The sequence below is a fragment of the Garra rufa genome, chromosome 8, assembly GCF_049309525.1.
Source record: "Garra rufa chromosome 8, GarRuf1.0, whole genome shotgun sequence".
In the NCBI taxonomy this organism is placed as follows: domain Eukaryota; kingdom Metazoa; phylum Chordata; class Actinopteri; order Cypriniformes; family Cyprinidae; genus Garra; species Garra rufa.
In genome coordinates, this window is record NC_133368.1 from 47,969,616 (window position 1) to 47,995,178 (window position 25,563).

General features: G+C 31.8%; 2 protein-coding genes across 2 annotated transcripts in view; one reads left to right on the forward strand and one right to left on the reverse strand.

The window, feature by feature from the left end:
- Window positions 1–2,388: 2,388 nt before the first annotated feature.
- Window positions 2,389–23,579, reverse strand: LOC141341099 (mitogen-activated protein kinase kinase kinase 13-like). Its single transcript, XM_073846245.1, has 13 exons — window positions 22,964–23,579; window positions 18,577–18,763; window positions 18,305–18,496; window positions 16,325–16,483; window positions 15,258–15,416; window positions 13,803–13,911; window positions 12,278–12,387; window positions 12,075–12,191; window positions 10,045–10,188; window positions 7,320–8,046; window positions 5,490–5,560; window positions 5,058–5,349; window positions 2,389–3,089 (listed from the first exon to the last, which is right to left on the reverse strand). Exons 1-13 carry the CDS (start codon window positions 23,577–23,579, stop codon window positions 2,988–2,990), a joined length of 2,985 nt encoding a protein of 994 aa, XP_073702346.1. The 3' UTR covers window positions 2,389–2,987.
- A 1,418-nt stretch (window positions 23,580–24,997) lies between these two features.
- Window positions 24,998–25,563, forward strand: part of trpm2 (transient receptor potential cation channel, subfamily M, member 2) — a 48,878-nt gene continuing 48,312 nt past the window's right edge. Inside the window, exon 1 of the mRNA XM_073845150.1 lies at window positions 24,998–25,006. Coding sequence (XP_073701251.1) covers window positions 24,998–25,006 — 9 coding nt within the window. The remainder of the gene's footprint in view (window positions 25,007–25,563) is intronic.

Below are 25,563 nucleotides of genomic sequence, written 5' to 3' on the forward strand. Positions count from 1 at the left end.
TGCATTGTTAAGAACCTAATTTGGACAACTTTAAAGGTGATTTTCTCAGTATTTTGATTTTTTTGCATCCTCAGATTTCTGATTTCAAATAGATGTATCTCAGCCAAATATTGTCCGATCCTAACAAACCATACATCAATAGAAAGCTTATTTATTTTATTTTAGCTTTCATATGATGTATAAATCTCAGTTTTGTCAAATTTAACCTTATGACTGGTTTTGTGGTACAGGGTCACATTTTTGAATTGCATGAATTTTGAATTGTGTTAATTTAAGCACTTTTTAAGTACCTCTTAAAGAATATCGCTTTTAATAATAATTTCAAAAAGTCAAATTCAAGTACTTCAAGCACTTTAAGTATGAACCCTGTTAACACTTTCATTCATTAAAGATGCATTAAATTGTTCAGTAAAGACATGTTCCTGAAAGATGCTGTTGTTTTAAATAAATGTTTCAGAATTTCCACAAAAACATTAAACCATACTGATATAATAATAATAATAATAATAATAATAATAGAGCACCAATAATAACTAAGGAGCAAATCAGCATATTAGAATAACTTCCAAAGGATTAAGGGAAAATTCAGCTTTGCATTTAAAGAATAAATTAAAATTTAACCACTAAAATTGGCACCCTTGGTAAATATTGCATTGTTTATCCTTTAGATCTTTCATTCAAAAAATTCTAACCTTTCATTGACATACAAGGATGGAAACTTCATCTCATTATGAAATAAATGTTTTTCTCTAGTTCACATTAGGCCAAAATTATTGTCAACCCTAGAAATCTGCCTAAGTAAAATATCTCTTAAGTATATTCCCATTAATATTATTTTTTTAGCACACCAATGTGGCTAGGAGTATAAAATTGTTCCGGCTATGACTTTCTGTTCCACAGGATTATTAATATGAGGAACACAAAAGCCAAATTCCCTTAATCATTCATCGCAAGGAGTAAAACCAAAGAATGTAGTTCTGATGTGCAGCTTCACAAAATAGAAAGTGGCTTTAAGAAAACTGTTAAAGCATTGAAAATCCTCCATTCCCACCATCAGGGCAATAATTAAGAAGTTCCAATCAACTAAAGATGCCTAGAAGAGGATGTTTGTCCATATCTCTCCTATAAGGAGGAGAGTTTGAGTGGCCAAAGACTCTCCAAGGATCACAGTTGGAGAATTGCAGAGCATTGTTAAATCATAAAATGATCAAACAACATCACAATGTTGTTCCAGAGGGTTTCAAGAAGAATCCTCCTGGCTCACCCAAAAACAAACTCCAGCATATTCAACTGTCAGACATGATTGGAACTTCAAACAAGACTGGCTTCTATGGTCAGATGAAACTAAAAATTAGCTTTTTGGCAGCTAACCCTCCAGATGGTTTTGCTGCAGACAGGGATAAAAAAAAAAAAAAAAAAAAGTACCCTCATACTGCTGGGACTTTAATATCGTGGACCTATTTTTCTGCCGGAGGTCCTGGACATCTTGTTTAGATACATGGCTTCATGGATTCTATCAAATACCAGCAGAAAAAAAATCTAAACCTTCCAGCAGGACAATGATCCAAAACTAACATCAAAAACTACATAAAAATGTGCCACTGAGCACAGAATGGAGCTTCTATCATGGCCATCCCAGTTCCCTGACCTGAACCCTGTATAGAAACTGAAGAGAAGAAGCACCAACATGAAGCTGGAAATAAAGAGATTCTGGAGAATCCAGAGAGATTCTGTTTGAAGGAATGGTCTCTGATCTCTTGTCAGGTGTTCTCCAAACTTATTAGACATTGTTGGAGAAAACACAGAACTGTTATCTTGGGAAAAGGTTGTTGCAATAATTGGGTGCCAATAATAGCGGCCAACGTGAACTAGAGAAAAACATTTATTTCATAATGAGATTTCTCTCCCAGGTTCTATTGGTTTACTTTAATGACAGGTTAGAATTTTGTAAATTTTTTGAATAAAAATATTTTTTACATCCACCTTTGCTCATATTTACCAAGGGTGCCAATATTAGTGGAGGGCACTGTATAGTAACATAAAATGAGTTTGAAATTGCAGTAGTATTTCACAATTTTACTGATTTTACTGTATTTTTAAAACAAAGAAACAGCCTTGGTAAGCAAACATAAAAAAAAAAAAAATTGTAATTACTCCAATCTTTTGACCAGCAGTCGCTTTTTACGTCAACAAAGATGACGGAAGAAAGCAAACTCTTTCGGGTTGATGTCGAGCATCCCGCTCTCCTCCGGCCGTCCGCAGCGTCTCTTCAAACACAGTCCTGAGATGAGAAAAAAGCTGCTCTGGGTTTCATGTCAAACACTGATTTGATCGTTAAAGACGTTGTTTTCGCTAGAGCAGTTGTTCTTTGACTTCCTATTGGTCCGTAGAGGCGAGCAGCAGCAGCAGCAGCAGTCTGATTGGCTGATCGAATGATGACCAAGCAGGCATGCTGGGATATTTCCACACGTCTTGGAAGTCAAAAAAGGGCGAAAGAAACAAGGAAGGACATCGTTCCTGCTGGTGCTCAAACTAAAGTTACCCTGAAGGGGCGCCGTTTCTGTAAACTCAGGAAGTAGCAGGTGGCCAGAGACATGTTCATCTGTGGCGTCCCGTGGTGGAATGGCTCCTTAACACTTTCGCTCACGTACCCACGGACATATATACACACATTCTTGCAGACTTCAATCGTTTCTAACTAGCTACCCTACTGGTTTCGAGTTGCCTTGAACACTTGAGCGCTAATACTCTGAATTTATGTTGTTATTATTATTATTGGAGTTCCTGATTTTTGTTGTTTTTGGGTATCCCCCTGCTCGTAATAAAATAAATTATGCATGTTACTCTAGCTACATTATCACTTCAGAGGAATCTGCCTGAGATGCTCAGAGAGAGAGGAGGATTATGGGAAGGAGGGTTGATCAGACGGGTCATGGCTGTTTACAGCGGGCGTGGTTTATTGCCGTGTTTCCTCCGAAGGCTCGGGCTCACCAGGATGAAGGTGCGCAGGGTTGTTTGTTCCTGATGGTGGCGTCGGAACATTCCGCGTCCGACGTGTCACAGTCGGAGTCTCCGAAATGCAGCGGATTCTGAGTGAGAAATGAACAAACAGGACGCTTACCTTTCATTTAATTCAAAGACTGCAAAATTATTCACAAATAATTCCCATTAAACGCTATTAATGTCCTCTGGATGTATTATGATTCTGAGTTTTTTCATTGAATCGGTTGATTCAGTTCTGAACTGTGTTTTTTTTTTTACTGAATTTTGTTTGAAATTTGTGTTATTTTGAATTATATTTTTTAGAAATTATTTTATTTTTAATTGACCTTAATTAAATTATTATCATTCATTAATAATTTAATTATTATTTTAATTGAATAAGTGTGTTGTTTTTATTTTAAAATAATTGATTTTATTTTAATTAAATCTGAAATATTAGTGTTTTTGTAAGTGTATTGATTAGTTTTTATTTCTGTATTATTTTTAAATTACGTGTTTATTTCAATTTTATTACATTTATATTATTTTTAAATGTTGTTTTATTTATTTCTAATAAATCATGTTTAATAAGTTTTATTTTGTTAATTTAATTTTTTTTCACAATTTTTACATTGTTTCATTTTGATCGTTTTTATTTCTAAATTGATTTATTTAATTTTTTATTTAATTAAAATACAATATATAGTCTTTTTAGTGTTTCATTTTGATTGTTTTATTTTAGAATTAAGTGTTTTTTTATTTTTGATTAATCTTATTATTATTATTATTATCATCTTATATATTGTTTTGTAAGTGTTTTATTTTGTTTTTATTTTTGTAATATTTATTTTGTTAAATATATTTTTAGCAGTTGTTTTATTTGGATTATATTTTTTAGAAATTATTTTATTTTTAATTGACCTTAATTAAATTATTATCATTAATTAATAATTTAATTATTATTTTAATTGATTAAGTGTGTTAATTGTTTTTTATTTTAAAATAATTGATTTTATTTTAATTAAATCTGAAATATTAGTGTTTTTGTAAGTGTATTGATTAGTTTTTATTTCTGTATTATTTTTAAATTACGTGTTTATTTCAATTTTATTACATTTATATTATTTTTAAATGTTGTTTTATTTATTTCTAATAAATCATGTTTAATAAGTTTTATTTTGTTAATTAAATTTTTTTTCACAATTTTTACATTGTTTCATTTTGATCGTTTTTATTTCTAAATTGATTTATTTAATTTTTTATTTAATTAAAATACAATATATTAGTCTTTTTAGTGTTTCATTTTGATTGTTTTATTTTAGAATTAAGTGTTTTTTTATTTTTAATTAATCTTATTATTATTATTATCATCATGTTATATATTGTTTTGTAAGTGTTTTATTTTGTTTTTATTTTTGTAATATTTATTTTGTTAAATATATTTTTAGCAGTTGTTTTATTTTGTTTATTTTTTATTTAGAAATACTTTTATTTTTAATTAATGTCAAATATTATATATATTTTTAAATGTTATTATTATTTTTTTATATATAAAGTTTAGGTGTTTTGTTCTGTTTATTCAATAACAAAAATTCACACTGTTTTATTTTGGCTTTTTATTTTAATTTTAATTTAATTCAAATACAATATATTGTCTTTTAAGTGTTTCATTTTGATGGTTTTATTTTAAAATTATGTATTTATTTGATTTAATTTCAAATAAAATGCATAATCATTTTATTAAGTGTTCCGATTGATTTCTTTTAAATTACTTAAAATCACTTCAGTTTTGTTATTTATTTATTTTTAGGAATCACCTGGTTGCTTTTATTTTTAAATTATCTATTTAATTTAATTTGAATTTATTTAAAATAAACTCTTTTAAGTATTTTATTTTTAAGATTTTAAAATGATGCATATATATTTTTATTTAATCGTTTTTTTACTTGTAAAATTATGTATTTATTTAAAATTTTCTGAATTTATTATTAGCCTTCTCATGAATGCTCTGCAGTTCCTTGGTTCATGTTAATGAGTTTGGACGAAACAGAAGAGAGAAAGCCTGTAGTGTTCACCTCATAGCTGTGCTCATCAGCACACAGTTTGCCCAGAGAGATCTGGGTCTTGACCCGGCGGACGGCGCACTCTTTATCGGACAAGCCGTCGGACTGCGTGGAGATGTCGATGGGGATCTCAGGCGTGTGGGACAGCAGCTCGTCCAGATGCTCCTCCTGACTGGCGCTGAGCTGCTCCAGCGGGCCGCTGTGAGAGTGATCGCTGGTGTTTCCCTCCTCGCCGTCAGACACAGACAGGTTCTCCGAGCTGAAGGTGGAGTACGACTGGAAGCTGCTCATACAGCGATGAGGCCTGGAAACAGACATTTAAAAACGACTTATTCTGTGGCTAATGTCTACAGAAACACAGGTTTAGAAATCATTTGATTAAGTTGAGGGTTTTGGGGAATCATGAGAGATATTCATGATTCTTAATCATTATAACAGACTCACCGCTGTCTGCGTGGAAACTCCACCTCACTGTCAACCTCTCCTTCCTCTTCCTCAGACGACTCGTCTCCCGCCTGATGGACACATACATGTTTATGTTAACATCACACACACAGATAAAACACCTGGATCATATGCAGATAGTTTCATATCCCCTTCATATTTGTCTGATTCTACTGGATAAATACTAAAACTACTGCTTTAAAAAAAATAAATTATTACTTTTATTCAGCAAGGATGCATTATTTTGATAAAAAAAATGACAGTAAAGACTTACAAAATGCTTTCCGTTTCAAACAAATGCTGTTTAGAACACATCATTATTTTTATTTTTATTTTTATTACGAGTTATTTATTTGAATTAATTACTTTTGATTTAATTCATTTAATTTTAATTGTTTGCTTTTCATTTTAAAAATGATTATTTTTTAAATAGTTTATTACTGATATTTATTATTTTGAATAAATTAATAATAAATAGGTATTTGTGTTATTGATATTTATTACAACTTTATTTTAATTTTAAAATTATTGTATTTTATCTAAATAATTTTTAATTAATTATTAATTTATTTAACACTTTAATTCATTTTATACATTTTTAATAAGAAAATTGTTTATTATTTATTTTCTCAGTATTTTTTTTATTTATATTGTTTTTTATTATCTACTTACTGAATTTTTTATAAATTATTTGCTTTTTGTTTTTTTATAATAATTATTAGTATTATTGATATTACAACTTTATTATTTATTTTATTACAACTTTATTTTTATTTTGATTTATGATTGTATTTTTTATCAATAATTATTAATATTAAAAAAAAATTCTCTACACTTTTTGTTTTAATTACATTTATTTTTTACACGTTTATTACTGATATTATTTATAATTAACAATAAATAAATTATTAGTATTATTTATATTTTTCTTACAACTTTATTATTACTTTATTTGTATTTTTATTTTTAAATTATTGTATTTTCCAATAATTATGAATATTATTAATATTATTTTTCTATTATTTTTGTTTAATTGCATTTTTTTTTTTCAATTATATTTTTCAAATAATTGTCTATTTTTAATATTTGTTATTTTAAATGAATAAATTATTAATTAATTTAACTAATACTTAGTTTTTTGGCTCACCAAGTTTGCACAATGTTTAAAAGTAAAAATTAATTTTTATTTTTAATTAATCTTATTATTATTATTATTATTATTATTATTATTATTATCATCATCTTATATATTGGTTTGTAAGTGTATTATTTTGTTTTTATTTTTGTAATATTTACTTTGTTAAATATATTTTTAGCAGTTGTTTTATTTTGATTATTTTTTATTTAGAAATTATTTTATTTTTAATTAATGTCAAATATTATATATATTTTTAAATGTTATTATTTTTTTTTTATATATATATATATATATATAAAGTTTAGGTGTTTTGTTCTGTTTATTCAATAACAAAAATTCACACTGTTTTATTTTGGCTTTTTATTTTAATATTATTACAAAAAAAAACTCTATTCTGTATTACTTTATTTTAAAATATAATTTATTCCTGCGATGCAAATCTGAATTTTCAGCATCGTTACGTCTTCAGTGTCACATGATCCTTCAGAAATCATTCTAATATGCTGATTTGCACCTCAAGAAACATTTCTGATTATTATCAATGTTAAAAAAACAGTTGTGCTGCTAAATATTCATGATACATTTTATTTCTCAGAAATCTTAGAATGTTCAAAAGATGTTACTCTTTTGTAACATTCTAAATGTCTCTACTGTCACTTTTAATGAATGTAACAAGTGTCATTCAGACTCACGGTTCTCAGGGGTCTGAGTGAATGCAGCAGCCCACTGGAAGAGCTTCCTCTCTGGGATCGCTGCTCCGGCTTCTCTCCCGTTCCTTCGCCCTCAACCGTGGGCTCCATTGCCCTCTTAACGGCTGGTGGTGTCCCTTCACATGTGCTCAGCAGTGAATAATGCGGGAGTTCGGGGTGACTGGGAGCGGCTGGCGTCTCCTGGCAGTGCATGCAGCCGGGGAACGGATGCGCCTGGCAACAGGGACACAGCGGCCCCGGACCGGAGCCCGCGGACGGAGGTATAGAGGACCTGCGGTGGCGCGAATCTGCGTCCACAGCAGTGGAAATGAGATCGGGACTGGAGCCAGACAGCCTCCGTTGAAGATGGTCGGTTTGTGGGCTGCGGAGGGCGGCGGCCGGACCGAAGTATCGCAGGTTGTTGGCGCAGGTGGCTACAGCGCTTACGCGATTCTGCACTGGTAACAGCGGCCCCTCGGGCGGAGGGTGATGATGGTGAAGGTAGCTTTGCTCCTGTAGGGGCTGCTGCTCCTCAGATGGGGCTGAATTGGTTTTAAGGGCTCCTGGGAAGTCATTGTGACTCCCTTTGCTGTTGGCCCTCCGGTGGCGGGGTTTACTGCGGTAGCGAGTTTTCCCAGGCGGGGTGGATACTTTTGGGCTTCCCGACAGCGGGGACGGAGCCGGAAGAGGCTCGACGCTGGGAATGCCATCGGAGCGCAGCAGATCCGGTCTGCAGGAGATCACATGCACTGCGTTAATGACCTCATGAACAATTCATCACGGATTATGTTTCTTTCAGTACAGTATCACTGACTTTAATTACAAATGATCCATCCGTGCTTACATATTAATGGGAAATAATCACATGTTGACACACAAATGTCATGTCAAGGGACTGTGTACTTGTTGAAAGAAAATAAAAATACTAAAATAAAAGGTAAACTGCATTTGTAGAACATTACGCTCTTAATGATGTTCAGTAAAACCTCTTTCAGACTCATATCGCTTAAACCAAGGCTTCACAAATTTATTTGACAGAAGCCCTCAGGTTCAAAACCTAAAGTTCTAAGCTAATAATTCAATAATTTAAAAATGCATTTGCATGTTCATGGTTCACATGGAATGCAGGCAAATTAATTGTGCGTGTTTTAGTGATTGTTTTTATTTTAAAAGTATTTTTTCAGAAATAATAATTTTAATAATTTGTATTTATTATTTTTCAATAATTGTTAATTTAACACTTTAGACTTTTTTCATTTTTAAGGCTTTATTTTCTCAGTAATATTTTTTATTGTTCATGTATTTTTAATTCATTATTTGCTTTTTATTTTTTAAATTGTTATTAATAATTTGTTTATTATTCATATTTGCTATTTTTAATAAATTATTATTTTTTTAACTTTAATACAAGTTTAGTTATTATTAATTATTTTTTTGTTATAGTCATAATAATCCTTTATTTAATTAATTTAATTATATTTTTAATGATGTATTACTGATATTTATTATTTTTAATAAATTATTAATGTATTTATTTTGATAACTAACTTTATTTTAGTTCATTATTAACCGTTTTGTCAGTAATATATTTAATTGTTTATATTGATTTAAAATTATTTTTTAATTATTTACATTTTAAATTTCATCTTTTGCTTTTTATTTTAAAAAAGATTTTTATTATTGTTTAATTTGTTTATTATTCATATTTGTTATTTTAAAATACATTTTTAAACTTTAGTACAAGTTTAATTATTACTATTTAATTATTATTTTTGGTGTGTGATATTTATAATAATCCATTATTTTTAATTAATTAATTTAATTTATAATGAATTATAGATTTTTAATTTTTTAAAATTATTTTATTAAAAAAAAGTTGTATTACTGATATTTATTATTTTTAATAAATTATTAATGTATTTTGATAATTTTTTCATTCATTATTCCTGTTTATTTTCAGTAATATTTTTATTGCTCACATCGTTTTAAAATTATTTTCTAATTATTTACTTTTTTTATTCACAGTGTGCTTTTCATTTTAAAATTATTTTTTATTATTGTTTAATCTGTTTATTATTCATATTTGTTACTTTAAATAAATTATTTTTTAAAACGTTAGTACAAGTTTAATTACTATTTAATTATTTTATAATGTATTATTTAAATTAATCCATTATTTTTAAATTTCATTTGTAATTATTTATTTAAAAAAATAATTATTTGATTTTGTTTAAAATAATGGTGTATTGCTGATATTTACTATTTAAATAAATTAATTAATGCATTTATTTTAATAACTCATTTTTAAAATCATTATTAGCTTTTTATTTTAAAAATATCATTGTATTATTTCTATTTTTAATAATTATTGTGTAAATATGTAAATATTTTGATAAATTATTTGCTTTATTTTTTTAAATATTTTTTAGTAATAGTTAAGTACTACCGTTTTCTTTTAAAATTGTAATTGTATTATTATTTATTTTTGTAAATATTTAAATAATATATTTATTATTTATATATATATGATTTATTATTTAAATGAATTTTAATTTGCTAATATTATTTAATAAATTTTTTGCTTTTTCATTAACTCACAAACCCTTGCAGTTCCCTCATGAACCCCTGGGGGTCGTAAAAAATCAATTTGACAATCCCTGGCTTAAACTATTAAATCTATTATGATTAAAAATCCCCCACACAGCCTGTGCCTTCACAGATCGCTCACCTCTTTGGCTGTTGTGTTCCAGGCTTATGATTCATGCTGCTCTTTTTCTTAATGAGCTTCTCAACAGCGTTGGGCCGCACAATGGGCCGAACCAGGTGGCGTTTGTACGTGCCAGGATACTTCTTCTCCACGGCCTGCTCCCTCCTGCAATAAAACACGGGAAACGCTCAGTTTCAGGTTTGTGGTAGTAAAAGCAGAAGCGAGATTTGACTGAATGATCATTGTGATCTCATCGAGTGAGAATGTGGGTCAGGGAAACGGCACGAGCCGAGTCCAGCTTTAAGCAGATTACATTTAATTAAGAGTTTGAGCGAGACGTCTGCGTTCAGGCACAGACGAGGTCAGAGTTCAGACTCATTACAGCCTTTCATGAGTAATTTCATGCCAATGAAAGAACAAACTCAAGAAAGAGAGACGCACACAGCATAATCGGCATCAGAAAAGCAAATTCTGCAGTATAAAGTATGAACTAAAAGTACTTTACGTGATTTTAAAATCTCATTATATGATTAGATTACCAGAAGAAACTCACGCAAAATTAGATGTAATGCAAAATGAATAACCATACTTATGAGATTTTAGTGACTAGTTTTTTATTTCATGACTTGTATGAATGTGAGTAGATGTTTAAACTGTAAAAATAATTCAAAATGCATTCAAATGCAATCAAATCTAAATTATTTAATTTAAATCATCACTCAAATATAGCACTTTTTATACATTGGCATGTGTGTGTGTGTATATATATATTGCACTAATATTGTCATATTAGTGCATATAATTGAAAATGATTAAATATGATTGTTTTTTGTTTCTTGTATTAATCGTTTTGAAGAGACTTGACTACAATGATTGGGTTAATATGGAAACTTTATTATTAAAATTAAAAAGTAATCATGACATTTTATCTAACAATTAATTTTTTTTTTTCAAAATTCCAAGTTTACATTTTTTAAATGAGATTAAGTAAATATTTTAATAATTTAACACACTTGCATGTTCACGGTTCTCATAATATTTACTTTTTGTGTTTAATTTTAAATGTTTTATTTTAAATTTAGTTTCATTATTATTATTATTATCATTATTACTATCATCATCTTTATATTTATTTTTATTATTGATTTTTATTTTTAATTACGTAATTTATTAACTTAATGAAATGTCAATTATCTGATTTTGATATCATTGCTTTATTATTATTTACTTTTTAATAACTATTTACTTTTATTCTAATTAATTAGTTTTGTTTTTAATCAATTAAAATAAAATGTATTAAAATAATTTAATTTTTATAAATTATATTTTTACATTTTAAAATATAATTTTATTATTTCATTTTTTATAATTATTGTAATATGTATTATTTATTTGATTATTTTTTTATTTAATTTAATTTAATTAACATTTAATAAATATTTGCTTTTCTTTTTAAAATCTACTTTTAAATAATTGTTTATTACAGATATTATTTTTTTAAATACTGTATTTATTTTGATAACTAATTAATTACTACCATTTATTTTAAAATTATAAATGCATTATTCCTTTTAAATACTTATATTTATTATTTAAATGATTTATTATTTAAATTAATTTTAATTTGCTAATTTTATTTAATGCATTTTTAGCTTTTTCATTAACTCATTTCCCTCATGAACCTCTGAGAGTGCAAAAAAATCTAAATATTAAGAAAATGCCTTGAAAGTTGTCCAAATGAAGTTCTTAGCAATCCATATTACTAATCAAAATTTAGGTTTTGATATATTTATGGTAGGAAATTTACAAAATATCTTCATGGAACATGATCTTTACTTAATATCCTAATGATTTTTGGCATAAAAGAAAAATTGATAATTTTGACCCAGACAATGTATTTTTGGCTATTGCTACAAATATGGCTGTGGTTTTGTGGTCCAGGGTCACAATTCCCTTGATTATTTCTATTCTGTTGCGTAAAGAAGCTTCAGTAGTTCAAATTAAAGTTGAAAAAAATTTTTAATCAAGAAAGCAAAGCATGGCAGACTTACTTGAGCAGCTCTTTCTCTCGCACCTCCAGCTGCAGCATGATAGCGCTGAGCTCCATGTACAGGTTATTGGCTCGCTCCAGTTTCCTCTCGTAATGCTCTCGGATATCCAGAGCGTGTCTGAAACACACAGCACATAACACACTGTCACCTCCAGCTAAAGCTCTCTTCATCCTGTTGTCTGTATTTGATTCGTCTGGTCTCACCTGAGCTCGTCTCTTCTGCGTCGAATCAGCTCCTCGTCCAGTCGATGGATGCAGGTGCCTTCACTCTTGATCTTCTCAAAATGTTTCTTTACTTCCTCTCTCCACTCCGACTGCCACAGACAATATGGTTATTGTTAATTAAAATGGTAAAGCTTTAGTTTAGAGACCAATTCTTACTATTAGCTAGTTGCTCTTTACCATGCATATATTTTAGATCCCTCAGACACATCAGACACATCCTTTAACATTCTTAAACTTAAACTACTTACTAACTATTAATAAGCAGCAAATTAGGAGTTTGAGGCAAAAGTTGTACTTGATAGTTAGTTATTAGCGAGAATTTTTCCCAAAACTGAAGTGTGACCACTGAAACTATTAAAAATGTTTAAGGGAATTGAAAAATAGATTTTAAAAAAGTAATGTTGACTTAAAAACTTGCTAAAAGAAAATTGTAACTAAAACTGAAATAAAAATAAATCTAAGCGAAACAGAACATATACAAATGGAAAAACTAATAAAGATGGTTTAAAACAAACAAATAAAAATGTAAAAAAAAATATATATATAGGGATCTAAGCTAATTGCCACAGACAATATTATTGAAAAAGTGTTTTAAAAATTATTTTTGTAAAGCTGAAACTAAATGAAATATAAATATAAGATGAAAAACTTAAACTTAAGAAAACTTAAAAATGACAAACTAATTAGAAATTAGGGGAAAAGTAGAAATAAGATTTTAGAAATTAGAAATGTTGATTTAGCTAAAACAGAACAAAAATAATTCAAGCTAAATACAATATTAAAAAAATAAATTTTTTATATATATATATATATATATCACCTTTAAAGTTGTCCAAATTAAGTTCTTAACGATGTATATTACTAATCAAAAATTACATTTGGATAGGTTTACAGTAGGAATTTTACAAAAAATCTTCATGGAACATGATCTTTACTGAATTTCCAAATGATTTTTGACATAAAAGAAAAAACAATAATTTTAACCCATAAAATGTATTTTTGGCTATTGCTACAAATATACCCCAGCGACTTAAGACTGGTTTTGGGTCCAGGGTCACATATGACAAAGAACAATTTTTTTAAAGAATAATTAAAATATGCATGAATAAACAGCATTTAAAATGGAACAATTCTTTTTCAATAATGGTTTTATTAACAGCTCTTAATATTTAAAACCAGTAACTCAGTTACTAAGGCTGATTTGTGATTCATTTTGATAGATTCTTAAAGAACTGACTCAAAAGAGTCATTTGTTCATGAGTCACACTTGCACATATAGTTTTCAGACTGCATGTTTGTTGAATGCAATTTGCAATTTTATTTGAGTGATTTAGTTCTTATTTACAGAACTATTAGAGAACTAAGAGACAATTGGTTCGTGATACTTTTGCATTTTATTATACTGGAGGCTGTATGGATGCCGTTGGACAACACAATGACTCTTTCTGAATGAACTCAATCTAAACAGCAGCTCAGTACTATTTAAACATCAACATTTGCTCACTTGAGATTTGAAGTAGGTTTCCTGTGGCGTCCCGAGAATATCAGCCGAGGCGATATCCAGGTGGAGAAGGATCTGCCTGAAGGAAGGCCGGTTTCTGGGTTTACCTTGCCTGCAGGTACAAAAGCAACCAAATAAATCCTTGTTTTAGATAACTCTCAGAAATACTGAATTCGGACTGGCCAATCATTGCATTCTGTGGTCAAAACAGCGCCGTTTCCAGCACGGGTTGGGGTCAATTCAGGAATGAACTCAACAATTCCAATTTAAAGAAGGAAATGGAATTGGAATTGGAATTCAACAAAAATTACAGGAAACAGAGTTGGAATTGAATTGGAATTACAGGAAGTGGAATTCAATTCAGGGAAATTCCACTGAATTCCGTTTATTGCCGTTTCTGAGCATTTATTTGTGATTGCATTTAGAGACATACATTTGAACTTTATTTATGATGCTTTACAAATACCATGTATTAAATAGAGTTGATCAAATGCAAGTAAATAAAAATAATTGAATGACAGTGGTGATAAATTTCTGGATGTACTATACATTCAATATATGATTACCACATAATATATGTGACCCTGGACCACAAAACCAGTCTTAGGTCGCTGGGGTATATTTGTAGCAATAGCCAAAAATACATTGTATGGGTCAAAATTATAGATTTTTCTTTTAGGCCAAAAATCATTAGGAAATTAAGTAAAGATCATGTTCCATGAAGATTTTTGGTAAAATTCCTACTGCAAACATTTCAAAATGTAATTTTTGATTAGTAATATGCATTGTTAAGAACTTAATTTGGACAACTTTAAAGGTGATTTTCTCAGTATTTTGATTTTTTTGCACCCTCAGATTCCAGATTTTCAAATAGATGTATCTCGACCAAATATTGTCCTATCCTAACAAACCATACATCAATAGAAAGCTTATTTATTGAGCTTTTATATGGTGTATACATCTCAGTTTTGTAAAATTTAACCTTATGACTGGTTTTGTGGTCCAGGGTCACATATGTCTCAACTCACAAAAAATGAGTCATGTTCATTAATGTATTTCATTCACTTTTTATTGCATCGAATTATCATCATTTCCTGAATTTTGGCATGTGAAATGATCACGCTTAACATACCAAACATACAGTACTTTGTATTTCTTTTATATGTTTGTTGTTTATGTGATTTACAATATTTAATGCACTATTAAAATATTAAGCAAATCAAGTCAAATTATTTTATTTAGCAATTTAAGTGGAATTTAGTGGAATTTATTTGATTTCAATTCTGTTTCCTGACATTCCAATTGAATTCCAATTCCATTTCCTGTCAGCTGCATGCAATTGCAATTCCAATTCCATTCCAGGAAGTGAATTGGAATTTACCATTCATTCTCAATTCAGTTCATGAATGGCCCCAACCCTGGTTTCCAGCACGGGTTGTAGATGACTTTAAGTCTCACCAGGTTTGTTTCATGAGGATTTTGAAGCCGTCGGGACAGGTGGATGGCACAGGCAGATGGAGGCTGTTACTCCCCACACCCCAGATGATGGCTGATGAATCCACATCTTTATAGGGGATCTCGCCAGTCAGCAGCTCCCATAACACCACCCCGAATGACCTAAAAACACAAGACAACTATCGGTTAACAGCTTGCAGCACATGCACTCAGGGCTTTTCTTGTTACTTTTCTTGCACTTGTGCTCCTAACTTAGCACAGTCAAAATTTTAGGAGCACATTCTAAACAATAATCAAAAAAATTTGATGAAAAATATTACAATTACAAGGTGATATTTGACTCCTTGGAGTGATTTACAGAGGAATTTAGTTTTTACCTTTTGATATGTTTACTGAGGTTCAGAGGTGGCATGAGTGCAATCACATTCATAAATTCATGTCGAGATTAATGTTTTGAATATCAAATTTTGAATACAGAAATATTAAATGATTTAAACAACTGAAAAGATCTGCCAACAGGTGGCGGCAAGACATTGATTTAATTACTGAATTATATCATTCATTTGATTTGTTCGAATGGATGGTTCATTCAGAATAACGTTTAAAAACGTGCGTTCATTCATAAACGTAACACCGCTATGTTTGAATGGAGATGCGCAGCGGCTCAGTTGTGACTTGTTTCAGACTACTTTTGACGACGAAATAGAGCAAAATCAGACAATAGTGTTATAGTCAGACAATACATTACTTAACACACTGTAGAGCCCTGACACTACTGATCAGAAGCATGGAGTTGGTGACAGTTTTTAACTTTTTCGAAAAAAGGTCTGCTTTTATTTGATCAAAAATATTGTACAAATTTTGATATATTATTAGAATTTAAAATATCTGTTTTCTATGTGAATATATATTGTGAAATAATTTATTCCTGTGATCAAAGCTGACTTTTCATCATTACTCCAGTCTTCAGTGTCACATGATCCTTCAGAAGTCATTCTAATATGCAGATTAGCTGTTCAAGAAACATGCATATTATTATCATCAATGTCACTGCATTAGTTCACACTCACCAGATGTCTACTTTCTCTGACACCGGCTCATTTCGGATCACTTCGGGAGCCATCCAGGCCACCGTACCCGCAAATGACATTTTCGTACTCTTGTCACTGAGCTCCTTAGATGTCCCAAAGTCTGAGATCTTCACGTTGTCGCTTTGAGTGACTAGCACACTGCAAAAGAAAACACACATTCAGAAATGCCAAACACTTCAGTATTGCCCATTTACAGTATTTCCATATGTACTGTAAGTGATTTGAGTGTTTTTAAGTAATTTTGAGCACCTGATAAAGTATGCATTTTTGTTATAATAAAGTTACAGAATACAAAAAAAAAAAAAAAAAAAAAAAAAATTATATATATATATATGGTGAAAAATCTGGGTACAATCGTTGTATTTTGTAAGACAAATTGACCCTATTAGATTCAATGTAATTCTCTGAAAATCACATTATATTAAAAAAACAAACCTGGTAAAAACAGTAAACCATTACAAAAACTAATGCTGAAAAAAAAAAAGTAAAGCTAAATATAAATAAACAAATAAAAATTACAAAAGGACATGACAAAATTGCTAAAAAAAAAAAAAAAATACACTACCAGCCAAAAGTTTTTGGACAGTAAGATTTATGTTTTTTTTTAACGAGGACTCTTCTGCTCACCAAGCCTGCATTTATTTGATCTAAAGTGCAGCAAAAAGAGTAAAATGTTGAAATATTTAAAATAAAAATATTACACAATATTACTGTATTATGGATTTTTTGTGCTGCATTTTGGATCAAAGCAGAAGAGACTTCTTTAAAAAAAACATTAAAAATCATACTATTTAACATTCTTCTTCTTCTTTGATTTATTTATATAGCACAATAAAACAACGGTCGTTGATCATTGTGCTTTACAACAGCAATAAAAAAGAATGGCATAAAAAAATCAAAAAACATAAAACAAAAAAAAAACAGATAAATAAAACAAAAAAACAGATAACAGATAAAAAGATTGAGATAGCACAGGAAATAGTATATACAGAGGAAAGAAGTGCAACAAAGACGAGCTCAAGACGACTCATATATGTGACCCTGGACCACAAAACCAGTCATAAGGTTAAATTTTACAAAAATGAGATTTATACATCAAATGAAAGCTCAATAAATAAGCTTTCTATTGATGTATGGTTTGTTAGGATAGGACAATATTTGGCCGAGATACATCTATTTGAAAATCTGGAATCTGAGGGTGCAAAAAAATCAAAAAGACTGAGAAAATCACCTTTAAAGTTGTCCAAATTAAGTTCTTAACAATGCATATTACTAATCAAAAATTACATTTTGATATATTTACAGTAGGAATTTTACAAAAAAATCTTCATGGAACATGATCTTTACTTAATTTCCTAATGATTTTTGGCATAAAAGAAAAATCAATAATTTTGACCCATGCAATGTATTTTTGGCTATTGCTACAAATATACCCCAGCGACTTAAGACTGGTTTTGTGCTCCAGGGTCACATATTATAAGCTTTTTCTAAAAGGTGGGTTTTAAGTTTTGTTTTAAAATGAGATTCTGTAGTAATCATCCTGATAGAAAAGGGGAGGCTATACCAACTACGGCAAAAGCCCAGTCTCCCTTTCATTTTAGCCTAGATCTGGGAACCTTTAACAGTTTCTGATTTGATGACCTTAAACATCTTGCAGCTATGTTAACACAAGTTCAGATAAGTAAAAAGGTGCCAGACCATTTAAAGCCTTAAAAACTAAAAGTAAAATCTATTCTAAGATGAACTGGCAGCCAGTGCAGAGAGAGTAGGACGGGAGTGATGTGCTCCAATTTACGTGTGCCAGTGAGGAGTCTTGCAGCTGCATTTTGGACTACTGTAATTGTAAACGGTTCATGCCTATAAAATACATGCCTATATATAACATTTGAAAAAAAAGCCAATTCAAAATATTAATAAATACTATTACTGCAAATAATCCTGAAATCCCACAGGTCTTACTTTGGTGACTTGAGGTCTCTGTGGATGATCTTGTGGAGGTGCAGGTAGTTCATGCCGCTAGCGATCCCTGAGGCCCAGTCCACCAGCAGCCGTGGGGAGATTTTACGACCGGCCCTGAGAACCTCGTACAGCTGCCCTTGAGCACAATACTCCATGATGATGCAGTAACACGGGGCCTGCGTGCAAACACCCCTAAAACACAATAGTGTTTACACTTTAGTTGTGTTCACTGCACTCAAATACTCACTATCTGATCATCTGTGGTGACGTACTTGAAGCTGATGATGTTGGGGTGCTTCAGCTTGCGCAGGTGTTTGATATCAGTCTCCTTCTGCTCTCTGACTTTCTTGATGGCGACCTCTTCGGAGAGGAACTTTCCGAGGAACACGGCGCCCTGAGCTCCGCTGCCCAGCCATTGCAGCTCAGAGATCTCCTCAAACGGCACCTCCCACATGTCTACTGACCAATCAGAACACACCGCCAACAAAATGTGCAATCAAAATTTATTTATTTATTTTATTTCAAGTGTTTTATTTTGATTGTTTTAACTTTAAAATATTTTATTTCTTTAATTTAATTAAATAAAAAGTAAATTGATAACAAAAAATGTAATATGTTCATATTACAAAACAGATATCGGATAATGGTAAAATATTGGGAAAAACTAACATTTTTGGTAACACTTTATTTTACAGTGTCCTTGTTACATGTTTTTACTACAATAAAAAAAAAAACAATAAATTATATGCATTATTACTATTACTTAAACTAATTAAATTAATAAATTTCCTAATAACCGTTTTACTGTTTTACTTCTGTTTTTCGCACACTATATCGGTAGATATCCTGTCCTGTGGGTGTCGCTGTTTCGCTGTTTGCTACAGAGTGGTCTGTGATTGTAGCTCCCTGCAGCTTCGTTTTTCTGTTGGATTCTCTATCTTATTGTTAATTCTGCCATTTTTAAATTGATAGATATAGTTTAACTTAATTTCTGATCTTAATCCATCAAACTAATCTGACTATTTCTATAATCTCGCCTTATTCTATAATCACGAGTGCAGCGTGTTAGCATTCCATTAGCTGGTTAATTTGCCACTTGCACTCCATTCACGCTTTTTGTTTACTATTTTTTGCGTTAGCCGATTAGCTTGCCATCTGCATTCCATTCACGTTTTTTTTCTCTTAGTACTCCTTTAGCCTGTTCCGTTCCGTTTTTTCTCCCCCTGATCTGTTCTTCAGGAATTCATTCAACAACAGTGGTAAGTTGGAATCATTCCACAATCACAGTGAGTAATGGCTTCTTCTCCTACAATTGTTGTCTGCACTGCTTGCCACATGTATAGCTTATCTATCTCTGTCAGCAGTGAGCCTTATACATGTGATAAATGCAGGAATATAGTCAGGCTGACAGAGAAGATTTCAGAACTAGAGTCACGCATCCAAACTTTAATGGAGGATAGTAAGAATGTGAGGGACTTAGATACGGTTTTGGATGCGACTAGCTCAGAAAGCCCTGTACATTGTTCGGTTCCGGTAACAACGCCCGTGAAGCAGGGCAACTGGGTGACTGTGAGACGGCATAGTCGCGGGTCAAAACACCGCTCTTCCGTTCCGATCAGAACATCAAACAGGTTCTCCCCACTCAGTGAAGCACCCACTGAGAAACCTGATGAAAGTGCTCTAGTAATTGGCGATTCTATTGTACGGAACGTGAAAATAGAGACTCCAGCCACCATAGTCCAGTGTTTACCGGGAGCCAGAGCGCCTGACATCTTGGCCAATTTAAAAGTGCTGGCTAATGCTAAACGTAAATTCAGTAAGATTGTTATTCACGTCGGCGCTAATGATGTTCGACTTCGCCAGTCGGAGACCACTAAAAATAATGTTAAAGAGGTGTGTGAACTTGCAAGTACAAAAGTAAAAAATATATATAATACAGAGAAACAATTGATAAAACTTGGCTTATTGAATACCAGGTCCCTTTCTACGAAAGCACTTTTTGTAAATGATATGATCACTGATCATAAGCTAGATGTGCTCTGTTTGACAGAAACCTGGCTAAAACCAGACGATTACATTATTTTAAACGAGTCCACCCCCCAAGATTACTGTTACAAACATGAACCGCGTCTAAAAGGTAAATGGCGGATGGCGAATAACTTCTTACTGTTAAATTCTGAAAAAACAGAGGTGTTAATTATTGGACCTAAAACCTCCACAAGTAATAACCTAAAACACAGTCTAATACTAGATGGCTGCTCTGTAAATTCGGCGTCATCAGTCAGGAACCTAGGCGTCCTATTCGATAGCAATCTCTCCTTTGAAAGCCACATTTCTAGCATTTGCAAAACCGCATTTTTCCATCTTAAAAATATATCGAAATTACGACCTATGCTATCAATGTCAAATGCTGAAACATTAATTCATGCGTTCATGACCTCAAGGATAGATTATTGTAATGCTTTATTGGGTGGTTGTTCTGCACGCTTAATAAACAAACTCCAGCTGGTCCAAAATGCAGCAGCTAGAGTTCTTACTAGAACCAGAAAGTGTGACCATATTAGCCCAGTTCTGTCAGCACTGCATTGGCTCCCTATAAAATATCGTATAGATTTTAAAATCTTGCTAATTACTTATAAAGCCCTCAATGGTTTAGCTCCTCAGTACTTGAACGAGCTCCTATCGTATTATAGTCCCTCACGTCCGCTGCGTTCTCAAAATTCTGGCAATTTGATAATACCTAGAATATCAAAATCAACTGCGGGTGGCAGATCATTTTCTTATCTAGCGCCTAAACTCTGGAACAATCTACCTAACACTGTTGGGGAGGCGGAAACAATCTGTCAGTTTAAATCTAGATTAAAGACACATCTCTTTAACCTGGCTTACACATAAAACATTAACACATTCCTATAACTCAAATCCGTTAAGGGATTGTTAGGCTGCATTAATTAGGTCAACCGGAACCGAAAACACCTCCCATAACATCTGATGCACTCGTTGCATCGTAAAAAGAATGGCATCTACGCTAATATTAGTCTGTTTCATTCTTATTCCGAGGTCACCGTAGCCACCAGATCCAGCCTGTATCCGGATCAGATGGTCACTGCAGTCCCCCGGATCCAGTCCGTACCCAGCTTAGATCATGGATCACCACCTGGAGATGACTTCAATAGCCGTGGATGTCAACCAGATGAGCTCCAGAGACGGATCATCAATGAAGACCTCGCCAACCTAGACGGCCATCGGTGCCACACCACGGGAACCTGATGAGTTCTCTACAATCAGACATTGTTACAAACTGCTGGTTTGGTCTGGCCAGAGGAGAACTGGTCCCCCGACTGAGCCTGGTTTCTCCCAAGGTTTTTTTCTCCATTTCTGTCACCTGTGGAGTTTTGGTTCCTTGCCGCTGTCGCCTCTGGCTTGCTTAGTTGGGGACACTTTCCAGCGATATCGTATACTATTTGAACTGAACTGACGATGATATCACTGAATTCATTGATGAACTGCCTTTAACTGAAAATTGATTATTTACAATAATGCGTTACTTACACACTATTGTGCTGTTTAAATACTGTGCAGTTGCTTTTGACACAATCTGTATTGTTAAAAGCGCTATATAAATAAAGGTGACTTGACTTGACTTAGATTTGATATTACAAAACCGATATCTGATTGGAATCGATATCTATGGAAAATGCTTTAAAAAAAAGAGGGAAAAAAAGAAAAAAGTAAATGTTGCATAATCACTATTAATTAAATGTTGCTATTACTTAAATTACTTAAATTGCTTAAATTGCTTACGTTAAAAAAAATATAACCGATACAGATTATTTGCATGTTTATGTCCCTGATAACTGATATGAAGTACCGATATTTATTCATTGTTTTACTTCTGTTTTTGACACAATGATAAAGATATATCAGTAGATTTGATATTTAAAAACCGATATCCAAAATGCTTAAATATCGGGAAAACTACAGTTTCCGGTAACACTTTATAATTCAAGTAAACTATACATAATTGCATGCAGAATTACTATTATTTAAATGTTACTACTACTTGAATTACATAAATGTATATTTACTAGAGATCTTTAAAAAAATAAAAAATTATACCAATATAGATTTGCATAATCATGTGCTGGATGACAGATAGGCAGAACCGATATTCATGTATTGTTTTACTTCTGTTTTTGCCACAATGATAATATTTGTAAATTTGATATTACAAAACTGATACTAAATTATGGTAAAATTTCCAATTATCAGGAAAAACAAAAATTTTTGGTAACACTTCATTTTACGGTGCCCTTGTCACATATATTTTAAATTGTAAATTGTGCATGATTACATGCATAATAACTATTACTTAAATTACTTAAATGTATAGGGAACTTTGTTTTATATTTGATACTAATACAGATTATTTGCATGGTTTTTAATTTGTTTTTAACACAATGATAACAACATATCGGTGGATTTGATATTACAAAACCCATATCTGACGACAGAAAAATGTTTAAATATTGTGAAAATATCGGTAAAACTGAATATCTGTCGATCTCTAATAATTACACTGTAACAAAGACAACTTAAAGTAACGTGTAACCCAATTATCACACAATTTGTAAGCAGCACTTAATACTCATCACTAACCTTGCTGTTGAAGTTTATACTCAGTCGAGTATGTTTTCCCGATAATATTCCACACGGGTCTCAAACATCCGAAGAGCCCCTCCAGAAACCCACCACTGCCTGTCCCGGCTCTATGAAAGTGCAGTTTGATGTCGTCATGTGGATGGTGGTGTGTGTCATCTCCGCTGTGGTCCATTGGGCACCCGCCTTCCTCGTTTTTCTCCTCTCCACCGCTTCCGCAGCCTCCCTGACCGCAGGACCCTGGCGTCTCGACCTCTTCGTGCTCCTGCAGCTGTAGCACGCTGTTTTCGAAGTGTCCCTGCTCCCGTGTCGAGTCCTCGCTAAGGGCTGTGCACGGAGGGCTAGTGCCGCCCGGCTCGTCGTCCCTGCAGGGGAGCTGAAGCTGTTGCAGCGGCATGGGAAGGGTGGTTGGCGGAGCAAGGTCTGCGATGATCTGCGGAGGAGGAGGCGCCGGCGGAAGCAGCGCTTGAGGAGAAAGGTTACTGTTGGTTTTCTTTATGGAGTCACCGACGACCGTGAGCTTCAGCTCTTCCTTCAGCTTTCCCACCAGCATGCTGGGGCAGGACGTCCAAGACAGCACCTCTGGGGAGCTTCCCATGGTGCCGTGCGTGTGCATGGGCAGACGCCCTCCTCACCCGATGGGAAACAGACGGCTTTACAGATGAATTCTGCTGGGGTTTATGACACACCTAAAGGAAAAAGACAGATATGCATTTAAAAACAGTGTTTTTCAATATGATTTTTTTTTTTTGTATATGAAGAGTTTCAACTCAAACATGGAGTAAGACGGTGAAAAAAAAAAAAAAAAAAAAACACTCTAACAAAACAATGGATGGAACATTAGTGCTGATTTCAAAAGTTTGGTACTTGCATGTTGCAAAGTTATTCTAATAGAAGTTAAAGGAACCGTATGTAAGAAATGTATGTCAGTTAATCATAAAATGGCCCTGACATGTCACTAGACATTAAGAAATCATGTTCATTTCAAATACTTATATCACTGACAACAGTGGTCCGGCCAGGATATTGTCATTTAAAAGTGAGAGTTGCAGCCCTCAACTGATGTTATTGTTGTCATTTTGTGTTTTGGTCTGAGGCTCCACCCTCCAGCTATCTACCAATCACGAAGTCAGTAGAGTTTCGTGAGACGGGTTGCCAGCTCTGTTACAGCTGCGTTACAGCTGCACGAACGTGTCGGATAAAACATGTATAACGTTACGAAACGTAAAAGACCTCGTTATGAATCCGAAATACGTCGTGACAAAGTCCGAAATAAAACAAGGATTGGTATAGGAGATGCCTTTGAAAGATGGAGACGGCTGAAAACGGAGAAGAATTTGAAGATAGACGCCAACGTTGCTGATTTTCTCCTGGACAGGTAAGATTCATCTATGTTTGGCTAACTTTGCTTCCGTACACAGTGGATTTTCCACGGTCGGCAGTACTAAATGCGTTCATAAAAAGCTTTATATCGCACCACTAGGAGGGTATGAAAACAATCTATGTTCCGACTGAAATGTGGTATTACAGTACATCTTTGCGAAATATTTGGCTAATCGCCATCTGTAAATTTTTGCGATACATAATTACTTCGCAAAACATCTCTTGTGAAGCATAAACATAATTAACAGAAGAAAAACAAATTACTGTGTAGGACTCGTCACTTGCCGTTGAAGCTCCTTGTAGCACTAGCAGCCTACTCCTGCAGCTTAGCTGGCAACCTCGAGTCAGGGGGGGAGCGGGAGTGGATACACCGTTCTACAGTATTTTGAAAGTGATTGCAGTACCAGTTTTGGCCACAATCCTACATACGGTTCCTTTAAATTAAATAAAATTCTATAATAAAAATTGCATTACACAAAACACACAAGGCAATTTAATGAAACTTTTTTAATTAATTATTTAATTGTTATATTTACAATAATTTATTTCCTTTTTATAATTTTATTATAAAATAAATTAAATATAATTAATGAATAAAAATAAAAGTGAATTTATTTAGATTAAACTTTTTATTTTATACTTTTTTTAGTAATGAATGATGTAATTTTATATATTTATAATTATTCATTTTCTTTATATATTTAAATAATAAAAAAGACTTAAATAAATTTATATGAATAAATATAAAAGAGGCAATCTATTTAGATTGAATGTTTTAATATAAATCTTGTAGTAATTGATGAATTATGTATTTTTATATTTATAACTAACTTTTCTATTAATTCTATTATATTAATAAATTATACTTTTATATATACTTATTGTATACTTTTAATGAATGATGTAATTTTTTATATTAATAATAATTCTATTTCTTAAAAATAAAATTTATTTATATAAGTAAATATAAAAGAGGCAATCTAATTAGATTTGATGTTTTAATGTACACTTCTTACCAATTAATGAATTACGTATTTTTATATTTATAATTTAAAAAAATCTGTTTAATTTTATTACAAAAATAAATCTTAAATATATTTATATAAATAAATATAAAAGAGGCTATTTAATTAGATAAAACTGTTTAAGGCATTTTTTACATTATAATAATTCTATATCTCTTTATATGTTAGCGTTAATGAATAAATATAAGAGTG